The 25,675-nt window shown below is 38.3% G+C and overlaps 3 protein-coding genes across 11 annotated transcripts in view; all 3 read right to left on the reverse strand.

The window, feature by feature from the left end:
* Positions 1 to 17,430, reverse strand: part of ehbp1l1b (EH domain binding protein 1-like 1b) — a 30,616-nt gene extending 13,186 nt beyond the window's left edge. Inside the window, exons 1-12 of one of the 8 annotated variants that reach the window (XM_016672215.1) lie at positions 16,919 to 17,430; positions 13,307 to 13,364; positions 12,116 to 12,211; positions 11,550 to 11,603; positions 10,566 to 10,744; positions 9,499 to 9,617; positions 9,288 to 9,377; positions 7,188 to 7,853; positions 4,562 to 4,627; positions 4,324 to 4,467; positions 3,969 to 4,184; positions 3,693 to 3,849 (exon numbers count right to left, since the gene is read on the reverse strand). In XM_016672215.1, the coding sequence (XP_016527701.1) occupies positions 3,693 to 3,849; positions 3,969 to 4,184; positions 4,324 to 4,467; positions 4,562 to 4,627; positions 7,188 to 7,853; positions 9,288 to 9,377; positions 9,499 to 9,617; positions 10,566 to 10,744; positions 11,550 to 11,603; positions 12,116 to 12,211; positions 13,307 to 13,364; positions 16,919 to 17,022 (1,949 nt within the window). In that variant the 5' untranslated portion in view covers positions 17,023 to 17,430. The remainder of the gene's footprint in view (positions 1 to 3,692; positions 3,850 to 3,968; positions 4,185 to 4,323; positions 4,468 to 4,561; positions 4,628 to 7,187; positions 7,854 to 9,287; positions 9,378 to 9,498; positions 9,618 to 10,565; positions 10,745 to 11,549; positions 11,604 to 12,115; positions 12,212 to 13,306; positions 13,365 to 16,918) is intronic. The other 7 variants (XM_016672218.1, XM_016672223.1, XM_016672232.1 and 4 more) reach the window with 7 other exon arrangements.
* Positions 17,431 to 19,937: 2,507 nt separating this feature from the next.
* LOC103138828 (protein FAM89A-like) lies at positions 19,938 to 21,764 on the reverse strand. Its single transcript, XM_007553183.2, has 2 exons — positions 21,042 to 21,764; positions 19,938 to 20,545 (listed from the first exon to the last, which is right to left on the reverse strand). The coding sequence occupies exons 1-2, from the start codon at positions 21,291 to 21,293 to the stop codon at positions 20,387 to 20,389; spliced, it is 411 nt and encodes a 136-aa protein (XP_007553245.1). The 5' UTR covers positions 21,294 to 21,764; the 3' UTR covers positions 19,938 to 20,386.
* Positions 21,765 to 22,422: 658 nt separating this feature from the next.
* On the reverse strand, positions 22,423 to 25,358 carry znrd2 (zinc ribbon domain containing 2). 2 transcript variants are annotated; one of them, XM_007553203.2, is made up of 4 exons: positions 25,247 to 25,358; positions 24,720 to 24,871; positions 23,746 to 23,830; positions 22,423 to 23,652 (listed from the first exon to the last, which is right to left on the reverse strand). In XM_007553203.2, the coding sequence occupies exons 1-4, from the start codon at positions 25,260 to 25,262 to the stop codon at positions 23,222 to 23,224; spliced, it is 684 nt and encodes a 227-aa protein (XP_007553265.1). In that variant the 5' UTR covers positions 25,263 to 25,358; the 3' UTR covers positions 22,423 to 23,221. The 2 variants fall into 2 exon arrangements, with proteins under 2 accessions (XP_007553265.1, XP_007553257.1); XM_007553195.2 differs by lacking the exon at positions 25,247 to 25,358 and having other exon boundaries at positions 24,720 to 25,222.
* Between the last annotated feature and the right edge of the window lie 317 nt (positions 25,359 to 25,675).

The raw sequence follows: 25,675 nt of genomic DNA on the forward strand, positions 1-25,675 counted from the left end.
CTTTTGCAAAGCACTCTGTATTTATTTTTGTGACATTGATCTTGTCATTAAAATAAGAAAAACTCACCCTGCAGGACACCTTTTGATTGCATCACACCTAGAGTTGTCCTCTTCCAGAAACAATACCCCTGATTTCTGTTTCTGGTTAAGTGTTTTGTTCTCATAGTCACATTCAAGTGTTTTTCTGTACAGTTTATCACTTACAACGTTCTCACTGATTTGGTTTTTCGATTCAGTTTTTTTCTCAACATCTGACTGCTTAGGTGTGATAAACGCAGCAACGACAGAGGTGGAGGGCTGCTCAAAGGTGGAGCGCTCAGTGCAGGAAAAGGGCCATGGAGGTGGCGGGGCTATGATCAGCTCTGAGCAGGGCTGAGCAGGACTGAGGACAGAGATATAAGCAATCAGACTCAACAGGTGATTAGACGACACTGAGCATGAGGACAGGCTGCAGAGCTGTTGGTTATCTTAAATGCAGGGAGAAAGAGGAGGATTCTTGCAACAGGAAGTGAAGTGCAGCTGTTAGCAACCCGGAAGCTCCAAAACCAGAAGCACACAAAGCAAACTGAGGTATTGAGAAACTGCAGGCAGAGATTTCTCAGAAGCCTTGATTTGTATCAGCAAGAGGAATCACTCAGCTTGGTTAGCTTGGGGCTGTTCGAATGTTCATAAGTGATGATAAAACTTGTCAAAAAAAATCCGGTCCTAACCTGTTACCACATGCTTGTCTTTAGTTGACACACAAAACAAAAAATGAATCAGACGAAAATGTTTTTCACTTTCTTCTGCTCCTCATCAGAACAATGGCACCACCAAAGAGTAATGAGGACTTTTAAGGGACCCATTAAATCTATTCATTTTGCAGCCTTTTATAAGAATATGTAAAAATATGAATGTGAAAAAGGGAAGGGTTTATTGAGTTACGTTTATTTCTTCATTTATTTGGAGCATGTCTTTTATTTTTGAATATTTTGTTTAAAAAGACATTAATTTATTCTGCTTCTGAAGTAATTAACATTAACTGTGATAATTGTAATATTTATTTTGAATCTGGTAGGAAAAAATTGATACACCTTTTTGTCATTCTGCCTTTCATTGCGAAACAGTGGTAACGCTCATATTTGCTGCTTAATCAGCATGAGCTATTATATCAAAGAGCCTGAAACCAGCTGAATAATATAGATACCTTCCCAATTATAATTTTAAAACAGAAAATCATAATCAATTATGGAGCTTCTTTAGCCTCCACATATGACTGACAACCAGAAATATTACTAAACAGCCATATTTTTCTTTCTTTTTATGTGAGATAAAAGTAAAATAGCTTTCAGTCAGCTGACCAGCAGTGTACAGCAACAATAAGGGCAGAGGCAGCCCTTATATTGGTTTTGGTTTTAGTGTGCAAATATTATCAATGGATTCTCTCGACCACCCACTGAAATTTTCTGGAAGCACACCTGGTCGCATGCAACCATGTACTGTAACATGTTTTCATTTGGAGTTACACAGTAGAATAAAAAGTGAGTTTGCACATTGTCCTATCAAGAACAGTAGAATAATATCAGCCGCTAACGAGAAAATTTTCATTTGATTAAAAGGTTTTCTTAACATGAAGACTCAAAACAGGGACAGTGACTGCACACATGACAAATCCTTCCTACATGCAAATAAAAAAAATATTAAAACATATGTAGCACATATACATGTCTGAATATGCAATTTATTAACCCTAATATTTTTATTTAACAGAACTTTCCTTACTGGATTACAAATTTTATATTTTCTAAAACTTTTAAGCAATTGCACAATTTTCAAATTTCAGAGTTTTAACTTATTTAAATAAAAAATTAAGTATAGCTCTTTTTGTCACTCGATAAAAACTAATAAAAAATGCAGAATTGTTGGAAAACATTAAAGTCACACAGTGAAAATAACTCCAGCAGCACACATTGAGCCAAATGTGATCTGAGCAGAACAAACCAAGCAGGGCTTCACAGTCATGATGGGGAAACTGAGAGAATGCTGTCGGATTTGTCCATCATGATGTTTCATCGCTGTTAGTAGATTAGTAGTTGGCATGCAACAAAAAAGTCACTTTACATGCAGGAAGTTTAATCCTCCATGATTACCTTCATTTCAGATAAAAACGATTAAAGAAATAAAATATATGTAACTGAAAATAACTGAATCTTAAAGATTTCCTTTCCACTCCGAAAGTATTGTCTTAGTTTTAAGTTTCATAAATGCAGTCTGTTCCCAACTCAGTGATTAATCAAGTCGACTGATCATCATCTAAATACTGACATCTGCTAAAGGAAAATCTGTTCTAGAAACAGTTCTACAGTCACAAAGCATGCATAGTTTTATTAACTACATGAGTCCATGAAAGTTTCAATATTTTTCAGAGATTCAGGAAATTCTGTTAAACAATTATGTAGCATTGCAGAAAACACATTAAAAAACTATTTAAGAGAATTTATGGTCTAAATGGATCATGTTACTCCATCACAGATATGTTGGGTAAATTATTGTTTTTTAGTAATAGTTTTTGTATGATTGGACCACTGGACAGAGTATGAAGGATAAATCAATATTTCCCAATATAATATGTTTATTCTAGGTCAATACTTTGCTGAAGCAATTAATAATAATGGAAGCTAAAATATGTTCAAAAACCTTCCAAAGACAACAGCCCTTCTCACATTTTCCAGACAGAGCACCATGCTAATGTATTTCTAAACTTTTTTATTTTATTTTGTCACATTACAACCACAAATAGACATGTATTGTGTTAGGATTTCTGGTAGCAGACCAACAAAATGCAGTACATAATTGGGAGGTAAACGAAAAACAATGCATGATATTTAAAGGTTTTTACCCAAAATTTTTTTGAAAAATGTCGTCTGAATTTGAATTGAAGAAGACAAGTTTAAAGCAGGTTTAGATGAAAAACGCTATTCTAAGCTTTCAACAACTTTTCAATCCATTCTCTGAAAAATGGAAGAGAAAGGCACAACTACAAATCTACCAAGGCATGAACTGAAATGTCAGGCAGGGAGCACTTTAACCTGGCCTGAAGTTGTCCAACAAAGATTCCTCCAAAGCCTGTGGCAACACTGAAGAAGCTGTGAAGATTCACAGTGTGAGTATAATAGTCTGTTGACAGGGCAACTATTATATATGCACCGCACAAATCTGGATGTAGCACAATAGATCAATTGCTGAAAAGAATATTCCATTTAGATTTTTCCAAAAGAAAAATCTAAATGCAGGGGAAATAAGAAATATCTGGAATCTGTGAGAATCAGTGGACGATCTGCTTCCAGTCTATCCTAACTTTTGCCTTTTGCTAATAAGAAACTTTTGGAGTAAGGTGTATAAAAAGGTAGAGATATCCCAAAAGCTTTGAGGCTTTTGTTGCTTGTCAAAGTTTTAAAAACCATCAATCATTCCTTTAACATCCCAATTATGCATGACTTTAAATAACTTTGAGGTTGTAACATGACGAAATGTGAAGATTTCAAAACTTCCCCAAGGCTAGGTTTTCTTCTGTTAGCCTGAATACAACATCATAATAATACATTTCTATACACTTTCTTTTTAAGATCTGTTCACTGTTGACAGATTAATTTCCTCTGACCCGACAGACTAAAAGAACCAAAGCAAGACGCTAAATTAAGCTCTGAACTCACCTGGTCTTTCCAGCTTTGCTCTCTGCGATAATCAGCTTTGGCTCTTCCAATGTTCTTCTGTTTGTGTCTGTCTGTTTACTGGTAGGAGACGTTTTGTCTTGGCTCATTGGACTTACAGTTGTCTCTTTAGCTACCAGAGGGACAGAGACCGATGAGCCTATAAAGACAGAAATCAAGGAAAAAATCATTAGAGTTAGAAAAGCAAGATTTCAAATTACCCAAAGCTGATACAAATAAATAAATACATGAGACAGGTGTATTAAAAAGCTGGTGTACCTGTTTGACTAGAGCTGATTTGAGCAGAAGGAGATGAAGAATGAGTAAAAATGAGAGAGGAGGAGAAAAAAGTCGAAGAGGATAAAAGGGTGGCAGAAAGAGCTGGAATCTCTGGGTCACAGAGAGCATCGAGATCTGGACTAGTCAGCAGAGGGACGGGGGAAATGTTTCCAGTGGCTGGAGCGGGGTCTGATGTAGGCCAAAGCCCCTGAGTAACTGACAGAAACAAAGAGGAAAGATAGAAAACACAGGAGGAAACAGAAAGAAAACTCATATGTAGAAGAACTAACAGAGGAGGATGCAGAAGGGGGTAGAAAACATGTTGGAAGTGAGGTAGCCCCAACACAATGGTTACCTGAGCCAGAGGGCGGGCATTTAGGGAGAGATGATGATGATGATGATGATGATGAAAGCGGAGAAGAATTGGTGGATAAAGGAGAGGGAGAGGTGGGGCGTGCGAAGGATTTCACAACCTGCGGTCTGAAAACGTGGGAACGGCCTGATGTGCAGGGGGGAAGATGGCAGAGGAGGCAAGAGTAAAAATGAAATAATATAGGGATGAACCGGATAAGCAGTAAAGAGAAAAGACACACCAGAGCTTGAAGCAGAATCATCTATGATCTGAACCTCTTGGGGGCGCTGTTGGTGCACTGTAGGAGCTTAAAGGACAGCAGAAAGAGGAGCAGTCAGAAAAAGATAAATCAGAAACTTAAGACAAAAAGCAAAAACGAAAATGGATGGAAAACAAACATGCAGTTTAGAAACCACAGATGAAACCTTTGCTTTTTTCAGATTTAGTGAAAACTTGTTCTGCTTTTTCATTATGTTTGCAATGCTCTGATCTCCAAGAGGTTGTGTTCAGAAGTAGGAATGATGCAGCCTTAGTTTCCTTCTGTTACCTGACTTAATAAAACCCAAATCCTCTAAAAAGATAGAACATTACACAGTAAGCTCAGTCAGGATGAAGAGTTCTTCTTCATTCTTCTTTAGTTTTCCTCTACTGATTTTGTAACCTAAGGTTAGGAAAACACAAATCAAAAGCTGCAACCTCTCATTTAAAATCCACTAGTCTGGACAGGTTAAAAGCTCTGCTTACGGTGGTTCTCAAAGTTTAGTTACTGTTCAAAAAATTACAGTGTTTGCTGCATTTTTTTATCAGTTAAAGGGATCTTTATCATTACAGTGCAAAAAAATAAAAATATTACAACCCCTTTTTAGATACAAACGGTGTATTTTATTTGGATTTCCATAGCAGACTAAGACAAAGTAGCTCAGATTTAAAGTGAAATGAAAAAGATGCAGAATTTTCTATTTTTTTTTTTACATATACCCATAAATAAAATCTACTGTAATTAATACCTTTCAGAATTAACCTTAGTTGGAAAATAGAATCCTTCACACTGAGATTTAATCTCAGTGTAAGTGCAGCTAATCTGACTCATGTTCTATTTCAATATGCGGATATGTAGACATGTGCATTCTTCAATGTCTTTTATCCACCTATTTATTTTAAACTGCACTTTAGAGAGGATTCAAGCAGCTCAGTCACTCTGTTCAGGTTACAGCAACAACAGGAACTCTTATTAATTCGTACTTCCTCCTGTATAAACTCTGCCTATTTTCCTTCTGGTTATTTCCACTTTGCTGTGCAGTTTGTTTGCTGAACCTCATATTTTATTCCTGCCATTCATACACATTTGTTTGACCTTATTTGGTTCCTGTTTGGCTTTCTCTGAATTACACCTGCCTTATGACTCTTTAATGTTTATTTCACTTAGTGAATAATTAAAGTCTGTAGTTTTCTATCTCACTGCCTTCGTTAAAATTTCCATTTGTTTTCTATTCATTTGCAGCCTTCATGCAATGTTTTCTACTGAATATGTTGTTTAGACTGTAGAAGACTTCAGAAGATGGACTTTTGTGTTACTGGTTTTGAGTTGGAGTGTGTAGATGTGTTGGTGCTTAAAGTTTGCATACATGGGGACGAAAGCCATTGTTTTAGGCCCGGATGCATCAGAGCTTGGGGTGAAAAGGTCATACATACAATAAGCAACTCAAATGAAATACAACAACAAATTTAATTTGGTGTACAATTTTGGCAATAGGCTAAAGATATGCATATTTAGCTTCTAATATTTATGCCAGTGATAAATGTGCATTGCCAAAAAAACCTTTACCTGAAAGTAAAAGTATGTCATTTAGGTTTACATTAAGCTGCATGATCGACTGCAACTTCAAACTAATTCAACATTTGTCCACCACTGTATGCTTAAAAGCACTGAAGTTCCAAGAGATGGAACCTTTTTCAAGTATTTATTTTGTAAAGAAGGGTGGACAAATGTCCAGCTAGACGCTCGTTAACAGCTGCATAGTTTTCCATTTCTCTGCAACTTTTCAAAGGGCATTTAATATGAGAGGATGTATGAATATATTTGAATCTAAAATACATTTGAAATCAAATGTTAGTTTTCTTTTACTTTTTAAATTATTCCAACCTTAAAAAATAAACTACAAATGCATCCTTATGTTATCGTGACAGGCTTAGTCACAAGTCACAAAAATTAGTCAGAGGTTTGAATTTTGACTGAAAAAAAGACAATGAAAAAGATGAGTTCAAGTAGGTGCATCCACTCCCTGGGTGAAACACAACATCACGGATAAAACATTTAAATGTTAAACTTAACAATTTTTATCAATCATCATGCACAGTCCACAAACAAACCCACCCCACTAGTTTAAAGCATTTCACAAGACCACCACTAATAACAACATGCAGCTGACAGTATGAGGCATGCCTGCACTGCAAAAACACAAAATCTTACCAAGTAATTTTGGTCTAGTTTCTAGTGCAAATATCTTACTACACATGAAGTAAGACAAAACTAACTTATAAGTAACTTTTTGGCAAGAAATAGGAGCTTGTTTTAAGTAAATAATTTCTTAATATTAATTACAAGTTCAATAGGCAGATTATTTCAATTATAACATGGGAAAAATGTCTTGTTATAAGTGAAATTATTTGCCAATAGAAACACAACTTTTTCATCAAAATTAAGGAATAATTCACTCAAAACAGGCTCTTCTTTCTTGCTGATAAGTTACTTGTAAGTTAGTTTCGTCTTATTTCAAGTATAGTAAGATATTTGCACTGGAAACTAGATCAAAATTACTTTTGCATTTTTGCAGTGTGTATGCCAGCCTGCTTCCTGTTAGCTTTACCTGGCCCTGCCTGGAAGATTCTGGGCAGAGAAGGGGGCTGAGAGAGGGTCCATGTGACAGGAGGCTGAACAGACTGATTCTCGTGGGGCAGAGCGGGTCTTTGGAGGGAGGTAAATTTGGGAGCAGGAAGCTGGCAGGCTGCTGAGATTGGCTTATGGGTCACAGCAGTGGATACAATGAGAGATGTGGTTGGAGAAGACATGGATGAGGATGTTATTGCTGTTTTAGGTGATGGTGATGAAGAATGGGGAAGCTTGAGCAGCTCTGAAGACAGAGCTGGGGGTGTATTTGAGGTCAGAGGTGAAGAAGTTTCTGCAAAAGCTGGAGACGTATTACAGGAAGATTTGGATGTTGCTGAATTTTCAGGGAGCAAAGAGGCAGAGGAGGCACTCTGAACTGGGTGAGGCTTTTCTATGGCCTGCATTTCAGGAGGACTAGTTACAGAGTCACACACAGGAGTGTCTGAAAGGGCAGTGCTGGCTATTTTCGTCCGCTTAGACCTGGGCGAAGGCTGAGGGGAGGGGCCAGGTGCAGGTTGGATGTCTGATTGGACAGGAGCAGCTGAGAACAGATGTCGGGAACGCCGGGGAGAGGGACGTGGAGCATTTGGCAGAGGAGGGCGAGAATGAAGAATGGAAGTGGAGGGATCAACATCATGCCCACCAGCTGGATTAATAGACGGAACAAAACAATGATGAAAGATGGGGTGTGGAAAAAGAGAAACTATGAAAATGACAAAGAGGGTTGTGACTGGCAATAAATAATGAAACAATGGTAGGATCACATGACTGTCAGTGGTGATAAAGTCATGTGAATCACATGTCTTAAAGCAAAACTAAGCGTGCTTCCTGATAAATCTGATCCAGTAGTAACTGTATTGAATGCAAAAGTAAGAGCTAAATAACATTGGAAATCTCTTGAAGCATTCAATGGTATTTTAAAGTGAACCCCTGGTATTTGTTGGGTTTAGGGACCACAACTAAAAATGCATATAACTGTCCATTTTAATAGTTGAAACAGAAAATGTACCTTTATTTGCATTGATATGCACATCTTAGTGCGACCGCAAAATCTAACGTCGACGGTCTTTTTTGGACTACAGCCAATCAGTGCCAAGAAAAATGAATAAATGGTGCTCTTGGATTGGCTACTCTGCAAATGTCAATCAATCAATCAATCAATCAATCAATCAATCAATCAATCAATCAATCAATCAATCAATCAATCAATTAATCAAATTGTATTTGTACAGCACATTTCAGCAGCAAGGCATTTCAAAGTGCTTTACATAATTAAAATAAAAACAGCATGTAATAAACAGTGAGAAAGAGATTTAAAAACATAATTAAAACGTAAACAGTGAGAAAGAGAAATAAAAAGCTGTAGAACTTTAGTTGAGACGCTGTCAACTGGGACTCCAACCCTTTGGACTTTAGTCAAAACGCCGTTTGACAAGGACTCTAACCTCTAGATATAGCTCTTTTAAAATTCCCTTACGTTTCTGTTATCATGTTTATCATTAAAACGTAAACAGTGAGAAAGAGAAATAAAAAGAAATTAATAAATAGATAAAAAGAAAAGATAAAAACATTAAAAACACCGAAAAAGAAAAAGAAATGTAAGCCAATAATGTGTCAGGTAGCACTGTGCCTAGATATTTAAGCTTCCCGATACTTTTAAAAATTGTCAGATTTTCCACAAATAATTTGGGATTAACTGATTTGTTTTATTTATTGGCGAATACTGAAACAGGAATCGACAGAGGACATTTTCCTGCATTTCAAAAAGGTTTTAAGATCTCAGTTCTGAGGTTTCACATTGGCAAAGGCTGACAGAGCAGTTTTTATATGTCCCGCAGCTAAAACTGTTCATCCTAGCAGATGTACTTCAGAACAGTGACGGCTGGAGTCTGATGTGTTTAGTGTTTAAGTGAGAAGTATGTGGGTTTCAGCAGCAGGGCGAGTGACAGGACTGTGTGAAATACTGCGAGACAATCTGAGTGCGTTAGCAGCTGATGCAGACAGACAGACAGTGTTTCCATCCACACCTCCTCTTCTCTGGCAAGGAAAAATAGTGACAGAAAAGGCAAGATGGAGCTACCTGAAGCTGGCAAAGTGACTCCAGTGGATGTTCGGCTGTCAGGAGGAAGGGGAGCGGGACGGTTTGGACGAGTTAGTGTGTGTGGAACAACTGCAGGAGCCATTAATGGAAAGAGTCCAGCAGAGAAGAAGTCAGAAAAACAGAGCAGAATAACGGGGAAGGTTGGCGTGATGATAGGAAATGAATCAAATCAGGAAAACGTTCTACCTACCTGCGGCAGTGACAGACTTCCGGTCCTCCTCTTCATCGCTCTCATTGAAGTCTTCCAGGTTGCCAATATCAGTGGGTTTGACACTCATGAGGCTGGCAAGACTCTGCATGTCTTCATCACTGAGAAACAGTAACAAACCCTTATTACACCACTGTTACAGATGGGTAGGCAACATCACTCTGAGGCATTGAATCATCAAATATGTGATACATTTGACCCCAAAATGTGTATTTTATTCCTACTAACTTAATTAAAAATTAGAAGAAATCATCAAAGAATCATGCAATGCAAGTATTAGGGAAAACAGTGACCTTCACACTCATGCTTATTTTGTAAGAACAAAAAAAATCCAACACTATTGACTCTCCAACAATTAATTTAAGATAAACTAACTCAAGCATTTCTGTAAAGTGTCTAAGAACTTTAAATTAGTCATTCATAACTTCCTAATATGATACAGAGGCCAATTTCACCTTGCTCCTCCTCAAAATAGGAAAGACAAGAGCACATACATCCAAATAAGACACACAGGCATTGATATTTATAGATTAAAATATTGTGATATCTCCCTCAGAAAACTACTTCTTAGACAAATATGCCATCAAAAGGCCTTTTTTCTGTCCTACCATCATAAACCCAAACAAGTGCAGTTTGCTAAGCGCTACAGGGACATTAACTGGATCTATGTGATGTGAGTTTAAGAGTTTAAAAGCAAAAATCTGGTGGCATCTGCTAGAAAACTAATAAAGGGTCATCAAGTCTTTTTGGACAATATTGACCCAAAACATGTGTACACATCAATACAGAACTGCTTCACCAGACAGAAAATGAACCTTCTACTATGGCTATCTCTGTTTCTAAACTGAAATCTTATAGAAAGTACGTGGGGTAAGCTGATGCAAAGAAAGACTAAGAGAGAACATGGGACCCCTTTTTATGTTTGATCCTGGTAAAAAAATTAAGTAAGAAATGTGGAATTTCAGTCAAAGACTGGCTACTCCATCAGAAGATTAATTTTTTCAGACTTTTTTACAGTAGAAGACAGTGAAGTAATTCAAACAACTTACGTAGCTTTTCCTTCTCGAATGAAGACACACGACAGAGACAACTTGAGCTCAGCCTCCACCACTTTGACCGACAGTGGCTTCAGCTTCAGAGTCAGGTCAGTCTGGGTCGGCGTGGGACTGGCGAAGCGCTTCAGGTTGATGTCAGCAGAAGCTAGCACCTTGCGGTGACCTTTGTTCTCCTGTGGATAAACAGTAGAAACAATCTCTGAATTTAAAGTATTTTAATTGCCGCTTATTTTTATAGTGGAAGTTTAATCTGTTAAGGCTAATGTGATCATTGAGAAAAAGTTGGAACTCAACCCTTAACTTCTTTGGATTTTCAAGGAGCCCGACTTCGGACTTTGGCTGATTTTTAAGTATTGTGAATTTAGTGATGCACTATTTTAAAAGGAATGTTCTTCATCCATAAAAAGACGTCAGAGGTCAATTGACAAACACACCTTGTGTCTATAGATACACAGTTTGCAAAGAAAGATTTCACATAAAATTAAGCAAATCATGGACAACCACCAGCATTCCCTTCATGACACTATTATAGAGTGTCTTCAGTCAGAGGCATCTCCAAAGGTGCTGTAAAACAGACTGCTACAGGAGATCCTTCCTGCCCACAGTCAACCCATCTACAAAAACCCTTTGAAGAATCTTAAATAATTAGGTTATAAAAACATTTAATTTCACTTTTTGTAAATTGAATTTAATTTAAGCAGAAAAGAATCCTGTTACAAAGATTGTTCAATAATAGTTTTAATGACATAAAATGTCATTAATAGCCAGGCAGTAATACTTCAGTCATTCACTTTTTTAAAGCACACATTGCAAGAAAAAGCATACAGGAAAAATAAACAACTACTTCAAAATCCTGAAGACATAAAGATTTATTTAAATGATTACAAAAAAGTTAAAGGTTACCAAAACCTTTTTGCACACTGCACTGTAAAAAGAACTTGGGTAAATTTGCATCTTAAACAGTAGAGTGATACTTACCCCTTCAAGCACAAATGTCCATTCCTTGTCCTCAAACTCATCCGCATTAGGTTCCTAAAGGAGTGATAAGAAAATTAGTTTTTAATTAAATACTCTCTAAACTTAATGATTCTGTTTCTTTTATTTCTACAATTTTATATTTAGATATGCATAAGCCCCTTCCCGACGTGCCAACTTTTTAAATCTAGGTGCAACTCAAAATATTAACTTCATGTCTTCAGTCTTTTTTATACATTATTCATTTATCTAACAAGTCCATGTATCCCATCAGCTCACTTTGAGGCAGACAAAATGAGGTGGAGGGACTCCACCTCATTTTGCCTTCCACTTCAGAATCTTTGCATTTTGGTTGTTAGGTAAATTATATGCAAAACCAGAACTTTTATCTAAAAGGAATGCAGCCCCAGTTAAAGATTGCAAGACTAGGCAATTTACAGTGAGTAGAGTTAAACTTTAGAGAGTGTAAAGTGCACAGAGATACTGTAAGCAGTTTGTTTGTGGAAAAAAAAAGTTAAACAGATAAACAGTTTCCTGGATCACCTCTCAGAGTGATTGAAATGTGATACCTTGAACAACGTAACGGAGATGTCGATGTTTTCTGGAACAGGCCACATCACCGTTCCCCTGTAGGGGTTCTTTATCCCAGGTTGCCAACTGTGGAGCTGCACAATAAAAAGTTAACATTAACAAATGCACTCTTATAATAATTATGAGGTACTATTTTTTTCTTCAGATGTAGCAAATCTAACAGCACAAGTCACATTTCTTGATGCCCAAGCAAGGAGAGGAGATGTCTAATAACTGTGACTCTCCTCGGCCAGCAGTGTTACTGCATCAAAATCCCCTGCAGTCCTTTAAGTGGCAAGTAGGAGCTGGTAGTCTCTGCCGTTGCCATTAATTTGTCAGGCTTTAGAACAGATATGTGCCAGAGCATCAGGCTATAGGACCTACAGCCAATTCACCACTTTATCTCATGAACATCATGGATGTTACAGTTACATTTGATTTAGATCGAGGCATCTTAACTTGATGAACATCTTTAAAATGTTTATAACTGTTGCAGGACAGAAGCTAAGAAGTCAAAGTTCAAAAAAGGTGAAAGACTAGTACACTCAAAAGGTAAAAACTTTATTCTATCACATACAAATGCAAAACTGAACAAGTTTTCAATCTGATTGGCTTCTATGTTATGTGCAAAAATGTCTTTCCTAAATAGTTTGGTTGAAATTCTCTCTCAGATTTTCATATTTCTGGCCCTGTCATAGAGGTGGTCTAAGCAGAGACCTCCTCGACATACAGGATTATCTGCATCTTGACTGAAAACAATCCTCATGCATCATGGAGAATGGAGTCAAAATAAACATAACTTTTTTCTGGAGGAAGGGAGGCTGTGTCAAACTTGAACTTTGCTATTCTCTAGCATGTCTGTTTAGGGGTTTAAATTCACTGTTGACACATCGACAACCTTTAAGTCAAAGCTGGAGTTTTTCTCTTAGTTTTGACAAATACAATGTTTTGGTATGCATCAGCAAATTCTTCTAGAAAGCAGACTGAACAAATGCATATATTTTTTTAATTTTAAATACTGAGGGATGTTAAAATGACAGAACATCAACTAATGCCAAGTTAGGTTTTCATTTGTTTAAAATGATGTTACTGTTGCAGATTAAGGGAAGGCTTTTGTGTGTGATCTCAAAAGGAGAATCCCCCTGATGACACACACACAGTCTGTTGTGTTTTTGTCATCTCAGCTTTACCTTAGAGCACATGCGTCTGTTCCTCCTGGTCCACACCACTCTCAGCTTGTCCGGTTGCCTTTAGAAACATACAAACACACCAAAACAGAAATCAGACCTTGCCTAATGTTGTAACTCAATAATTACACCTAGTACACACTCTGCTTGAAAGATCGAGTGAACAAGACTAGAAAAGGGGATGTGGAAAAGGTTTTCACATGGAACTTGGAACATTTTTAAATTAGATCTCAGACCATCTGAACAAAGTGGACTTTATGCCTAAATGCGATGCCACGGGGTCCAACACAAAGTCTTATGACTGTCACTGCTGAATAATACTGGCACTGCGACCAAGAAAAGTCAGTGCTGGTTGTATGAGAGTGTGATTTTGCAGGAGTGCATGGTGACATGTCCAATTTGTCTATCAGTATTTATAACCCAAGCAGCTGCTCATCTGTTATTAGACTGAACAGGGTGTGCATTCTTGTACATGTGTGTGTTGGTAGCATCACTTCATGTGCTCTCTTTGCTCCAGGAAGTGAAAACGGAAACGACAGAGTCATGTGACCAGACTGAGAAGTATGTCTTCTTACAGGAAGAAGGAACCCCCAATAGTCTTCCTGCAGATATCTAATTGTATAATATACAAATCATTTTTCTTAAAACTATTTAAAACTCATCGGAAACTCAGTCAAGTGATATGAAACCCATGTTTCCATCCATGGCTCTGTGACTCTCACTGCTGCCTTGTATGTGAGTGTTTAAACTAAGCCAGCAGCCCTTTGTGTGCACATGTGTTTATGTGGTATGTGTGTTAGTGGGTCGGCGTTGGCTTCAGAAATAGCCTGGGGGGCACACAGCGGGGATGATGGCTGGAGGAGATGAGGCAGATTTGGAGGAAATAAAGAGGGCTGTCATGAGTTATGACATAAAAATGAAAGATGCAAAATCATTAAGTAAGTGGAGAGCTTGTGGGTAATGATAGATAGCTTAGGCTGAGGTTTTACAGACAATAGAGGTGGAATTAAAGTTAGTAACATGTTATTAGTACAAGGCTGTTCAAAACAACAACGTTGGTGTCTTTATTGTGTTTCTTAAAAACTTTGCTGGTTGTTTGCCCTATCTCTAGTAAATTTTAAACCTAAAGGAAATGATTAGACAGATTTCTTTGGAGGAAGTAAAAAAAACACTGCTTAAAGTCATGTTATTCTTGTGACTTTCTAGGGAGTGAGGTGCTTATTTGTACATTCAGCGCATACAGACCAATGCTGCAATCAGTTATGATTTGTTTTCTCACTGTCTCCTCTTTCTGTTTTTGACCTCCAGAAACTCTTTATAAAGACATGAGAGAGTGGAGTATTGGCTGTAAATCATCTGAACTGAAAAATAAATAGCAATGTGTGGCTTTCAGAGCCACACATTGCTATTTAAAGCCATGCACCTGCTTTTTGTAACATTCAAAAAGTAGGTGCATGCCTTCATTTTACTGCATATTACAAGCTTTTAGGAATATCTAATCCTCCACGTGGCCCATGCTATCACTTCCTGCACCTGATAAACGATGTGATGTTTGAGGTGTTCAAAACCTTTGTACGGTTTAAAGTACAAATCACACAATGTTTTGGATAAGCTGTAGGTTTTTTCTTTATCCTTTCTCTTTCTTACTTGGAATTTCTCTCTTATTGCTTTATTATACAATTAATTTAATTTATATAAATGAGTATTTTATTGATACTCAACAATTGTACCAATAATAACAAAAACTTCCCAATTTCTTTATGTGTCATTGTCTCTTAATAATCCCTCATCCTTTTTTCTTACTTCTTTGTCAAATCTTCAGGGATTGAGATATTGAGTTTCATTTCAGAGAGCTGTCATGCCGCTTACATAATTATAATAATTAAATAATTCCAGTTCCTGTTTCAAAAGATATGCTTTTAAAACAGGAGGACATTTGGACAAAGGGTAAAAATTCTTAAGCCAACACTTAACACAAGAAGTTTTAAACTTACTGCTGTGATTAATTCAATTGGCTGTTTATGTAAGAGTCAATTTTTGTGACTCAGCTGCCAACTGCTTTGTATAGCAGGAAATTTACTCAGTGGGGCAATACAAACAGCTTTGAAATAAAATATATTTCCACATAAAAATAGCAGGAGAAAAATGATTTAGCAGATAATTTAGACTGGAAATCCTATCCAGATTAATATGCAGGTTTAACCTATAGGCTAAAAACTGCTAGGTTATTTCTTAAACCCAAACGCTGGGTTTAAGTTGTTGAAATAGAAGTATTTATAACTAAAACCTACATAAAAATACATCTGAGACCATTGAGTTAAGAGAAAAGACTAGAATGGGCTTTCTTCCTCGGGTTCATCATTTTCAACTAGATAACCTGATCTTTGCTGACTAAACTTCAAAGAGAGAATAACAGAACCTCCATGTGTGGGTAATAAAACTTTCTGGAAATTATGCCTGTTAGATAAATTGGACACTTTGGGGCAGTTTTGATTCTGATGGTGAAGTATTCATAAGTCAGCTCCACATTTGCTTTGAGGGCTGCCTTAATAATTCATAGTATTGATTCAACAAGGTGTGGGAAACATTCACCAGAGAGTGTGAATCTGTAGCAGATCAGTTAACTGCATATCCATGAAGATTTGCACCAACCTGATCAACTCAGTTTGAACTCCAGCATGTCATCTTCACCACTCTGCATGCTTGAATGCATCGAGTTGCTACAATGTGATTGGTTTATTTAGTAGTTGTGTTAACCAGTTAGACTGGTCTACATAGAGAAGGTGATAACTGTACAGTCAGACCATTTAACATTTAAAGTGCCCTAAGGTATTAAGGCTATTAATCATTTTATGTATATTTTGGGTTAAAAACCTTGCCCAGTAATTTGGGTCAAAATAGCCCAACCTTATTGGACTAAATAAATCAAATCCTTGTAGGTTCCTGTTTAACCCAAGATCAGGTCTTCAAAATTATTTTAAAAAAGTGACACAAGAACAGTCAAGCTCAAAGGGAAAACCCCAACACTCATGATTGCCCTATATTCTTCATCGAACGAAAATAAAAACTTAAATATAAGCTATACATTAAGTAAATTATATTAAATGATCTTGAATAATTCACATTGTTCTCAAATATAATTCACACCGACTTTGAGAAGGTCTTAAAAAGGCTTAAATTTAGTTCGCTGAAATGTGCAGAAACGCTGTTTTTGCCCAACAGTTTGCTTGTGTGTTTATAAGTCTAAATAGAGTCGCCAACAAACGAACTTAAAGTGTTTCCTAACCGTATTCCTGAGACCAATAACACATGTAGGTGTGCCGGACTTTTGCCTTTAAAGATAAAGAAACTTAATGACCTTCTGTTAAGTGTCACAAAGATATCTGTCAAAGGCGGGGTCGGGGATCGAACCGACGGCCACTAGCTTCAGCCTGCGGGCGGGGCGCCCTCAGCTGTCTCTGTCTAGCGGAAAGACCCACAACATGAGGCTGATCATGGCCATAACGGAGCCTTATTATAGCTAATAACACACACAGACAGCTCCCGTGAAGAATGTTTTCAAATCAAACAGTAAAAGAAACGTTGACATATCGCAGACAAACCGACGTTACTCACCATTTCTTCGTGCACTCCAAGACAAGTTCCTGATAAGAAGCGATAAACTGGAACTTTGAAGCCTTTTTACCGACTCGTTGGAGTCGTTTCCAGACCGAAGTCATCGCCGCTGTTGGTAAGGTTAAAGTTTACACCCAGGGAGAGTTGAATAATCCAACTTTTATCGGCTGGTTCTGTTCCTCAGAAGAGGGTTTGCCTCCTCTTCATCCGCCGCTGATGAAACTCGTACAAGCTGCGACTTGCGCTCATTTGCAACACCTCGAACTGCACGCGCACTACACAAGATATAACCTGGCGTAAAAACGACGACAACAGGCAGGAGCGGCAAAAGAGAAACTGACTTCCCTCTGAGGCTTTAAAAAGTCCCAACTAAACAACTGCAGGAGTTCTCATTGACAGCTTGTCTTCCCTTGTTTGGCTATAATCCACATGGAGGCAGCACAGCTTACTCAACTCTGGGTTGTTCTAACACAGATCTGCTTCCTCTTGACTCAGCCAACCCTCCCTTTTTCTGTCTAACAGACGTAGAGAACGAGAGAGAGAGAGAGGATATGCAAAATGAGTTTATGTTGATGCAGCAGCAGGCTATGCAAAGTCCCTGTGATACCTGGAGACTTTGACCCTGACTTTCTGTATCACTGTTGCAGCCTTATGTAGCCTTATTTCACATAATCAACTCTGCATAGTCTAACTTTTTTGCTGTGTTCAAGGGTGAAAATCATGTATTGGTAAATTCTGTCCCTGATTTGTATCAGAAGTCACAGCTCTGACTGAGTCACTTCCTGAGCAACATCACCCCTAATGTTTCTGGGAAAACTGTGCTTCATTCTGTAAACTACAGAAGCATAGTTTCCACAGGAGAGAAACGGACCAGGTTCACTTTGTAAGTATGTGTCTGTGTGTTTTCAGGTTAGGTCAAAGCACAGGGATTTTCCTCAGTGAGAGCAGCAGAGTATTTTTAGGCATGGATCATTTATGGACAGAGGCAGCTGGATGGAGGAGTGTGGGGAAGCAGCAGCAACAGCGGGACGGGTGGTGAGGGGGGGCAAATCTCTCATGACTCAGAGTTACTCTAATTTTACACTGTGGGTTCAGTCTTCAGTGCTGTCCACTCCTCGACCAAACATGTAAACCCACCTGTCAGTGTGATGCTCTGATGTCTTCATGTATTGTAGTTCAGAGCATGAACAGAAACTTCTTTAACTCTTTGTTACTCTGCTGTATTGGGATAATTGCACACAGGTAAAACAACAACAAAAAACATTTTTACTAATAAAAATCCTGAATAATCAGCCCAATTTATTTTAATGAGTGTCAGACTCATTAAAATAGACTGCTCATCAGACTGCTATTTGTAATCAATCAACACACACACATACTGCTCATGACTTTACAGTTAAATAGTATTTTTGTCTACATCCATGTGGGCAGAACCTGTACAAAAGAAATGCCAGTTATAGGTCCACATTTGAATACAGCTGATTGAAAACCACTAATGAGAATAGTTTTGGATGACATGGACAGAATTTGGGTACATTCAAATCTTTAGCTCAGTTACTGGCAGACGTTTTCTGACATTTCTGATATCTCTGTAGCTTGTGCATCTTTTAAATAGAGTGGAATATGAAACCATCCTTTGAAAACTCCCCACACCAAATGTTTTTCCCCATGCTGCTGCATTTGGATGACTTGGGGGCATGGCGGAGAGAAGGAGCCCCTTCGTGAACAGACACAGAGTGTCTCCTGCACAATACAATTGTCTTAGCTTAAGACGCATTAATACACTGCAGGGTTTCGTTTTTCAGCATCACAGAGAGTCAAAGCATACATCCAAATCCGCAAAAGAAATGAAAGTTTGGAAGAAAAAAACCTGTGGGGTCTCCTGCAGAGGCTTTGGACAAGACATGTCCTCACAATCTGATAGATTTGGACATTTCTGTTCGGTGAACAGGGTAAAAGTTGGATCCTGATAGACTCCGACTAAAGAAGATTGAATACTGGAACTGAATCAAAATGTGCTGTGAAAAAAACAAGTACTTCAGCAGTGTTGTCCCTTAAACAACCAGGTTGCTGCATCTTGTTTTTGATTTTTATGTCTTTCGTCAATTTAATGTTTGTTGTTTATTTGAATTGTAAAAATCACATCAGAGGTGAAAAAAAGGATCATTGCTTTACATCACCAAAACCTGACATTTTACTTTATGGTTTCAAACTATGTGTGGGAGTTAAATAAATAAAAGAAGAAGCTTGGAAAGTTTATTTTGGCATTCAGAGGTATTGAAAGCATGTTTCTACTAAATAAAAGTTGTTTCTAGGATTTGGGAAAATCTCATAATATCTGTGAAAAGTTTCCAGATCACAACATAAATAAAGAAGATGTCAGAAAGGAATCTTAGGGCTTTAAATGTTTACTTCTTAGAAATAAACTCCCACCATTTGCAGCCCATCCAGTTTTGTGAGGTCAGGAAAAGGCAAATTTTTAACATACTGAAGTTAAATATCACAAAAAATATGTTTTCTGTGACCTTGCATACAAATATACAAGGTATATATTTAAATCAGTGCATCCCTACAAACTTCAACTGTCCTTTACTTTTAACTCTTTCACTACTTAAGTGTAATTTACAGCTTCATGAAAGGATCACATGAGCCAAATCCAAATTATTCTGCATTGACAGAGTGTTGGTGGGTTTCATGTTGACTACGGTTCAAAAGGTGAAAATACATTTTAGTTTGAATCTTTTTTTTTCCTACATGTACTTTGGATTCACTCTCAAAGAATTAATTCTTTGTATGCAATCAAAATTTCCCCACTTTTAAATAAGCAGCACAAATGTTAAAAAAAATCTTAATAAATGCCACTGTTCAAAACAACATTGTTGACCTGCTGGTTTCTTTTCTGCGTTTTATGTTTCATAAAAAAAATTAAAAAAAAAACTTTTGTGAAGAACAAATCTCTCTTTAGTGTTATGCCAGCATGTAAATGTTCTTACCTTTTCAGACACAAACTATATGCAAATGATGAAAAATAATAATTTATTAAATCAGGCATAAAAGTTCAAATAAAGGTGTACTTAAATTCTTTCTCAAGCCCATAAGGTTATATGTTTGATATGAATGATGATATGATCATTCATATTATATATGTATGATATGAATGATGTGTGATGGGCAAACAAAACTAACCTTTAAGAAAATAATAAAAGCCACATTAATGTGCTTAAAGTTAACATAAGCATAACAGCGATCTCATAAAACATTTTTTAGTTAACTGCTTTTCTACAAAACAAGCATCGAATGTTTTCTTACTGAGCAAAATGTGCCGGATAAACAGGTACAACATGAGATAAATTAAAACATAAATTAAAAACAGGGTCTCTTTTCACGATTGGTCCATGTGTTCATATTTACTAGTGAAAATGAAAGGAATTTCTGAGAGCAGGCTGAGAAGAATTTTGTGCTTTATCCTCATTCTTCTTCATCATCCTCAACCTCCTCCTCCTCCTCTTCATCCTCAGAGTATCCGTTATCAGGGGTGATGGAGGCTTCGCCCTTGCATTCCTGGATGGCCTCATGGAGAGACCACAGCTGGCAGAGCAGAGACATGTCGAGCTGACGTAGACCCACCTGAAGTACAGAAGCAGAAAATGAATCAAAAAGTCCAGATTGTTAAAGCTCCCATACAGACCTTTGTGTTTTAGCTCATTATTACAAATAATGTATTTTAAAGGTAAAGTTATTAAGACATTATGTAAAAACTGTGTAATTAAAGGAAAAAATAGATAATTAAAGTCCCTTTTAAAACCACAACAATGGAAAAAATGGCGACTAATTTAAAGCTTAAGCCATTAAAGGTTCCACAAGGGAAAATGACAGAGTAACAGAACATCCATTCTGCTCTGGAAAAGGCACAAAGAGAAGGCAAAGACATTACTTACTCAAGTTTTAATTCCCTAATTTGGTCACGTAAACAGTTCATGGGAAGCTATCATTTTTTCCCCTCCTTAAAGTCAAAGGTCATGCAAGTTGATGACTTTAAGTTTCTAATTACAGCCTAAATGTCCCACAGGAAGATTTACTGTCCCACCGTGGATGCTTTGCGGCAGATGAGTAAACACCTTACCATCTCTTTGCGCAGCAGCGCCAGCGCAGCGCCCAGTCCACCGGGCTTGGCAGCAGCCGCCTCTCTGCCTCCTCTGCAGCTGATCTCGGCTTGGATGCGGCTCCTCTTGCTGTGCATCTTCTGCATGTCCCTCCACGACCCGCCGCTGGAGTTCAGGATCCCGCTCAGGCTCTTAGGCAGCGGCGGCAGACCCTCTGCGGCGAACACGGCGGCACCAACCCGATAGTCGGCTCTGCTTAAACTCCCGTCCATGACACTTTTTCCTCAGTAAAAGTGGATTTTACGCTATCAAAACCTCTCAGGATCAGCTGCTCACACAAAGGCGCTGTTTACTCAAAGAAAATGAGATCATCTTCCTGGATTCAGACTGGAGACAAGGGATTTTTGGCTGCAGAAAGAATATGAAGCTTCCGGGCTTTGTTTTGCATCCTGCTCTTTGTGTCAAAGAAGGGGCGTTCACTCACAGCCCCCACCTCCCCACCCCTACACCCGGACAAAACAAAACCCCGCATCGTTGTTTGCTACAAAGGGAAACTGATTCTGTTTTAAACGACCTAATTAAATAGTTCCTGCACTTGATGTGGATGCAGCTACTTCTTCTGACGATGATGAAGAGAGCAACGTGCTTTTATTTTCCACACTTAAAATCCGGAAACAGCAAGTGGGTCTTCCACACATTTTAAATGTTTGGAAGGAAAATCTTGCAACTTACCAGTAAAGGTCCAGAAATGTGTAGTGTATGACTAACAGTCAACACATTCCCCCACCTGAACAATGAATCTCTGCAGCTCCTCCAGAGTTACTATAAGCCTTTTGACTGCTTCTTTGATTAATGCCGTCTTTTGCAGGTTTGCTGATGTGCCATCACACTTGCGGACAATAGCTTGAACTATGACCTCTTATTCCTCAACTTTTCCACTGACCTGTCTGCTGTGCTCCCTGCTCTTCATCAAAATATTTGCATCAAATGCCAGAATCCTTTTGAGGGCAGCTGCATCTATGCTGAGTTTAAATCAGCGTTGGCCAACTGACTCTGCTGGTAATTGTTGTATTTGATTTTATCTAGATGAATGAGAGTAGAATAGGCTGGATAATGCACAGCTCAGCAAGATTTCATATGAGAACCTTGGACAGCTGGTATCCTTTCACTTCACAAATAAGTTTCACTTTTTGTTGGTCAGTTAAAAAAATCCCAATATTATATGTAGAAGGTTGTGACATGAAATAAATATAAAAGTAGACCAAATACTTTTTCAGAGCACTGTATTATTTAAGAACTGTGAAAGTCAATGGGAATAATAATTTCAGTTCATATTTTTATTTCACCCATTTCTTAAAAATAGATAAATTTTGTCTCCCTCTTGTGGAAAGAAACACAATGTGCAACTTCAGAACAGGATTTATTCTGGTCCATTATTAAAAAAAAACTAGCTACTTTGGACACATCATTAAGGATGGGATCTTTAAAATGAAGTGCTGTCATATGATGTACAATTGCAAAGATGTATTTACTCTACTTGCTATAATAAACTGAAAATAAAACTCAGACAAGCATCCATGCAAATCATCCACATGACTGTCGGCTTTACTTGACAGTTTTTCTTTCTTCCAAAAGCCTCACAAATCACGTTTGCATCTCAAGGGGGTCAAAAACAGAATTTTTAAGTCAAGCCAAACAACTTTTGAACTGCAACTGATCTCCCAAAGGTCAGATGTACGCAACATCACATTCAGGCGTGTGAAGGCAGGATAAATTTGTTAATTTAACAAATCTGATTTGCAGCACAGCAACATTTTGCAGATGGCTGTGGAGAAACTAGAGAGCACAAGATCACAAGATTTCATTTTCTATGTAGAATCTCCCTGGTTTAATAATCTCAATAGGATACATTTAAACTAATATGAACAAGTAAATGTTTGAAATTTTAAGTTACAATTTGACAAAAGCCATTACATCAGTATGTCATTTTTCTGTTAGGTGCATGCCTGCATAATTTCAGGAGTAAGTCGTGCACTTTAAAACATCTGAATCCTAATTCAAGTGTGTTTAGGAACAACTTCAGATTCAGCTGTAAGCAAGTATTCAGACAGAGATAGAGAAGCAAGGCAACAGTCAGTACTCCGAAGCAAAGTAGAACCAGCGCTCCTATCACTTTACGCCTTTTGTCTGTCCTGTGTGCTTACTGGCTGAGCTCCTTGAGGTTTCGCAGCGAGTTGGCACAGCTGCTGATTAGGCTGCACAGCTGGATGCTGGCCTCCAGCGAGGCCGAGCTCTGTAACTGGGCGGTGGCCCAGCGGAGTTTAGTCAGAACCGCTTCTTCTGCTTCTTCCAAAACGGGTCGCAGGGTGGAGTTCTGCGGACAAACTGGGGGACGGATGGGAGCCAGGGTGGTGGTGGAGGCAGTAGGCGGTGGAGACGCGACTACGGGTGGAGGCAACAGGGCCCTTCCTCCGGCGGCGGCCCCCTCACAGTGCTCCGGTCTGGGCTGAGGAACCGACACGCCTGCCTGACTGCTGGTTGGTCCTCCGTTGAGTTCAGGAGCCGCTGCCGGGACCTGGGCTGCCAGCTGCCGCTCTCTCACCTGGGACAAGGCAGCTTGTGGATTTAGAGCTATAAAAACAAGAAAAAGAGGATAAACTTAAACATCTGTAAAAAGAAGAAAGGAGAATAAAAACTACAGAAAAAAAACATATAGGAGTTTACCAGGGTTGTCCTTATCAATATCAGAGTCCAGCTCCTGACATGAGACACAGTAGTTCTTCTGCTGTCTGTCCTGAAGAAGAATAGTCTGGAAACACAAACACATGCCTTAGATAAGTGAATCTTTCTCCATTGTTTTGCTCCCAGTAACACTGATTTTTACTCGGATTGTAAATGTCTGCAGTGCAATAATTGTTACTGACCTTCAGCATCTTCAAAATGCTAAAGGTCACAGGAAGCACACACGACAAAGACGGAAACACCGAAACAAGCATATATCACAATTGATATCATCATATTTACCAATGCTAATGCATAATATTAATATTATAACTAATGAAAACTTAACATTCAGTTTCCCAGAACAGTTGAATATTATTTAAAACCAATTTTAAAAAAAAGAGACATAATAGTACAAAAAGCCCTAAACAGTCATTGCTACAGAAGCTAACATGTTAATGGAAAGTTGAGAAGAAGGAAAAAGTACTAGGAAAAAGGTGCAAAATAGATTACTGCAGCCTCGTTCCAAGAGTTTGGGGATTAACAACAAACTCCTTGGAAAATATTTAGTGATTTTATAAGTACCATATTTTAATTCATGATGCATGAAAGTAGTTCAGTGATGCTTGTATCACAAGCATGATTAATAAGCATGGGGACCGAAGGCTGGCCCATGTTGTCCAACTTGACAGATGAGCGAGAAAAACTGATTTTGGCTGAGGAAGTTAAGAGAAATATCAGAAGACACGTTCCAGATCCAATCACCTCTCATCACACAGGGCTTAAACGTATCTGCCACTAAAATCTTAGTAATTCAACATATTTGGACTGTTGTGACAGTAAAATGAGGTCTGAAACAGTAATAGTGATATAACTATTCCTGATCAGTGTGCTTGAGTTCATTCTCAATATGAGAGTATCTGAAGTGCTTCCGCTTTTATTCTGACTAGATTATTACAAGCAAACGTCCTGCTTACCCCGCACGCCTCGCAGCAGTCCCCCAGCATCTTGAACCCTTTCAGGAGGTAATCTCCCATCAGCTTGCTGATCTTGTCCTGTCTCTCCCTGCGAGCCTGGATCACCTTCATCTCAGCTTCTGTTGGAGGCTCCCACTCAAAGTCTTCTTCATCTACAGGTCGGCAACAAGTGAAAAACAACATCCGAGCAAACACACTGATAATATCAGCTATGCTACATACACACACTTCTGTAATATCGTTACAAACATGCTACCTGTCTAATTGCTTATTACACATTGTAAAGCTTTCAGTTAATTTGCTTGAGTAAAGTTTTATTGATCTCTATTTGCTTGCTACGACAGTTGTCAGAAAATAATAACAAGCTAGCAGTCAAAGCAACCGGGGTAACGTCAGGATAACAACACGTACACGAAGCAGCTCAGTCGATATAAGCTAACGGAAATTAGTGCTAAATACAATTATACATAAACTATACAAGTTGTTTCTTAAAACTTCAAAATTAACAGACAGTTACGTTCACAAACCTCCATTCAAAGCCATGTTGCTTCACTGCTGCTACACGTTGTGAGTGATGTGTCTTCTTCGTGGCTAGTTAAAGTATTAGGTGGCGTTTACCGCCCCCTGCCGGTGACACCTGTCAGCTTTTTCAAAACCTAAACGCAGACGGGATTTTTAAAGCGTTTTTCTTTGGGCTTTTAAACTGCTGTTGAACAGCTAAGAACCCAGTCATTAAGAATGTCTAAGAGAAACCTAAAGTTAAAGTTGTCTTGGGAAAAAGGGCTGGAGCACTCACTTATTGCAATTTTTGGAGGACGTTCCAAAATCCAGACAAATCCAGGTGGCCTCTTGTTATATGGTCATCAGAGTTAGGACCTCCATCCATTTTCTTTACACCCTTGTCCCTCAGTGGGGTCGGGAGGGTTGCTGGTGCCTATCTCCAGCTATCATTCCGG

The sequence above is a fragment of the Poecilia formosa genome, unplaced genomic scaffold (genome assembly GCF_000485575.1).
Source record: "Poecilia formosa unplaced genomic scaffold, Poecilia_formosa-5.1.2 Scaffold3, whole genome shotgun sequence".
NCBI classification, from domain to species: Eukaryota; Metazoa; Chordata; class Actinopteri; order Cyprinodontiformes; family Poeciliidae; genus Poecilia; species Poecilia formosa.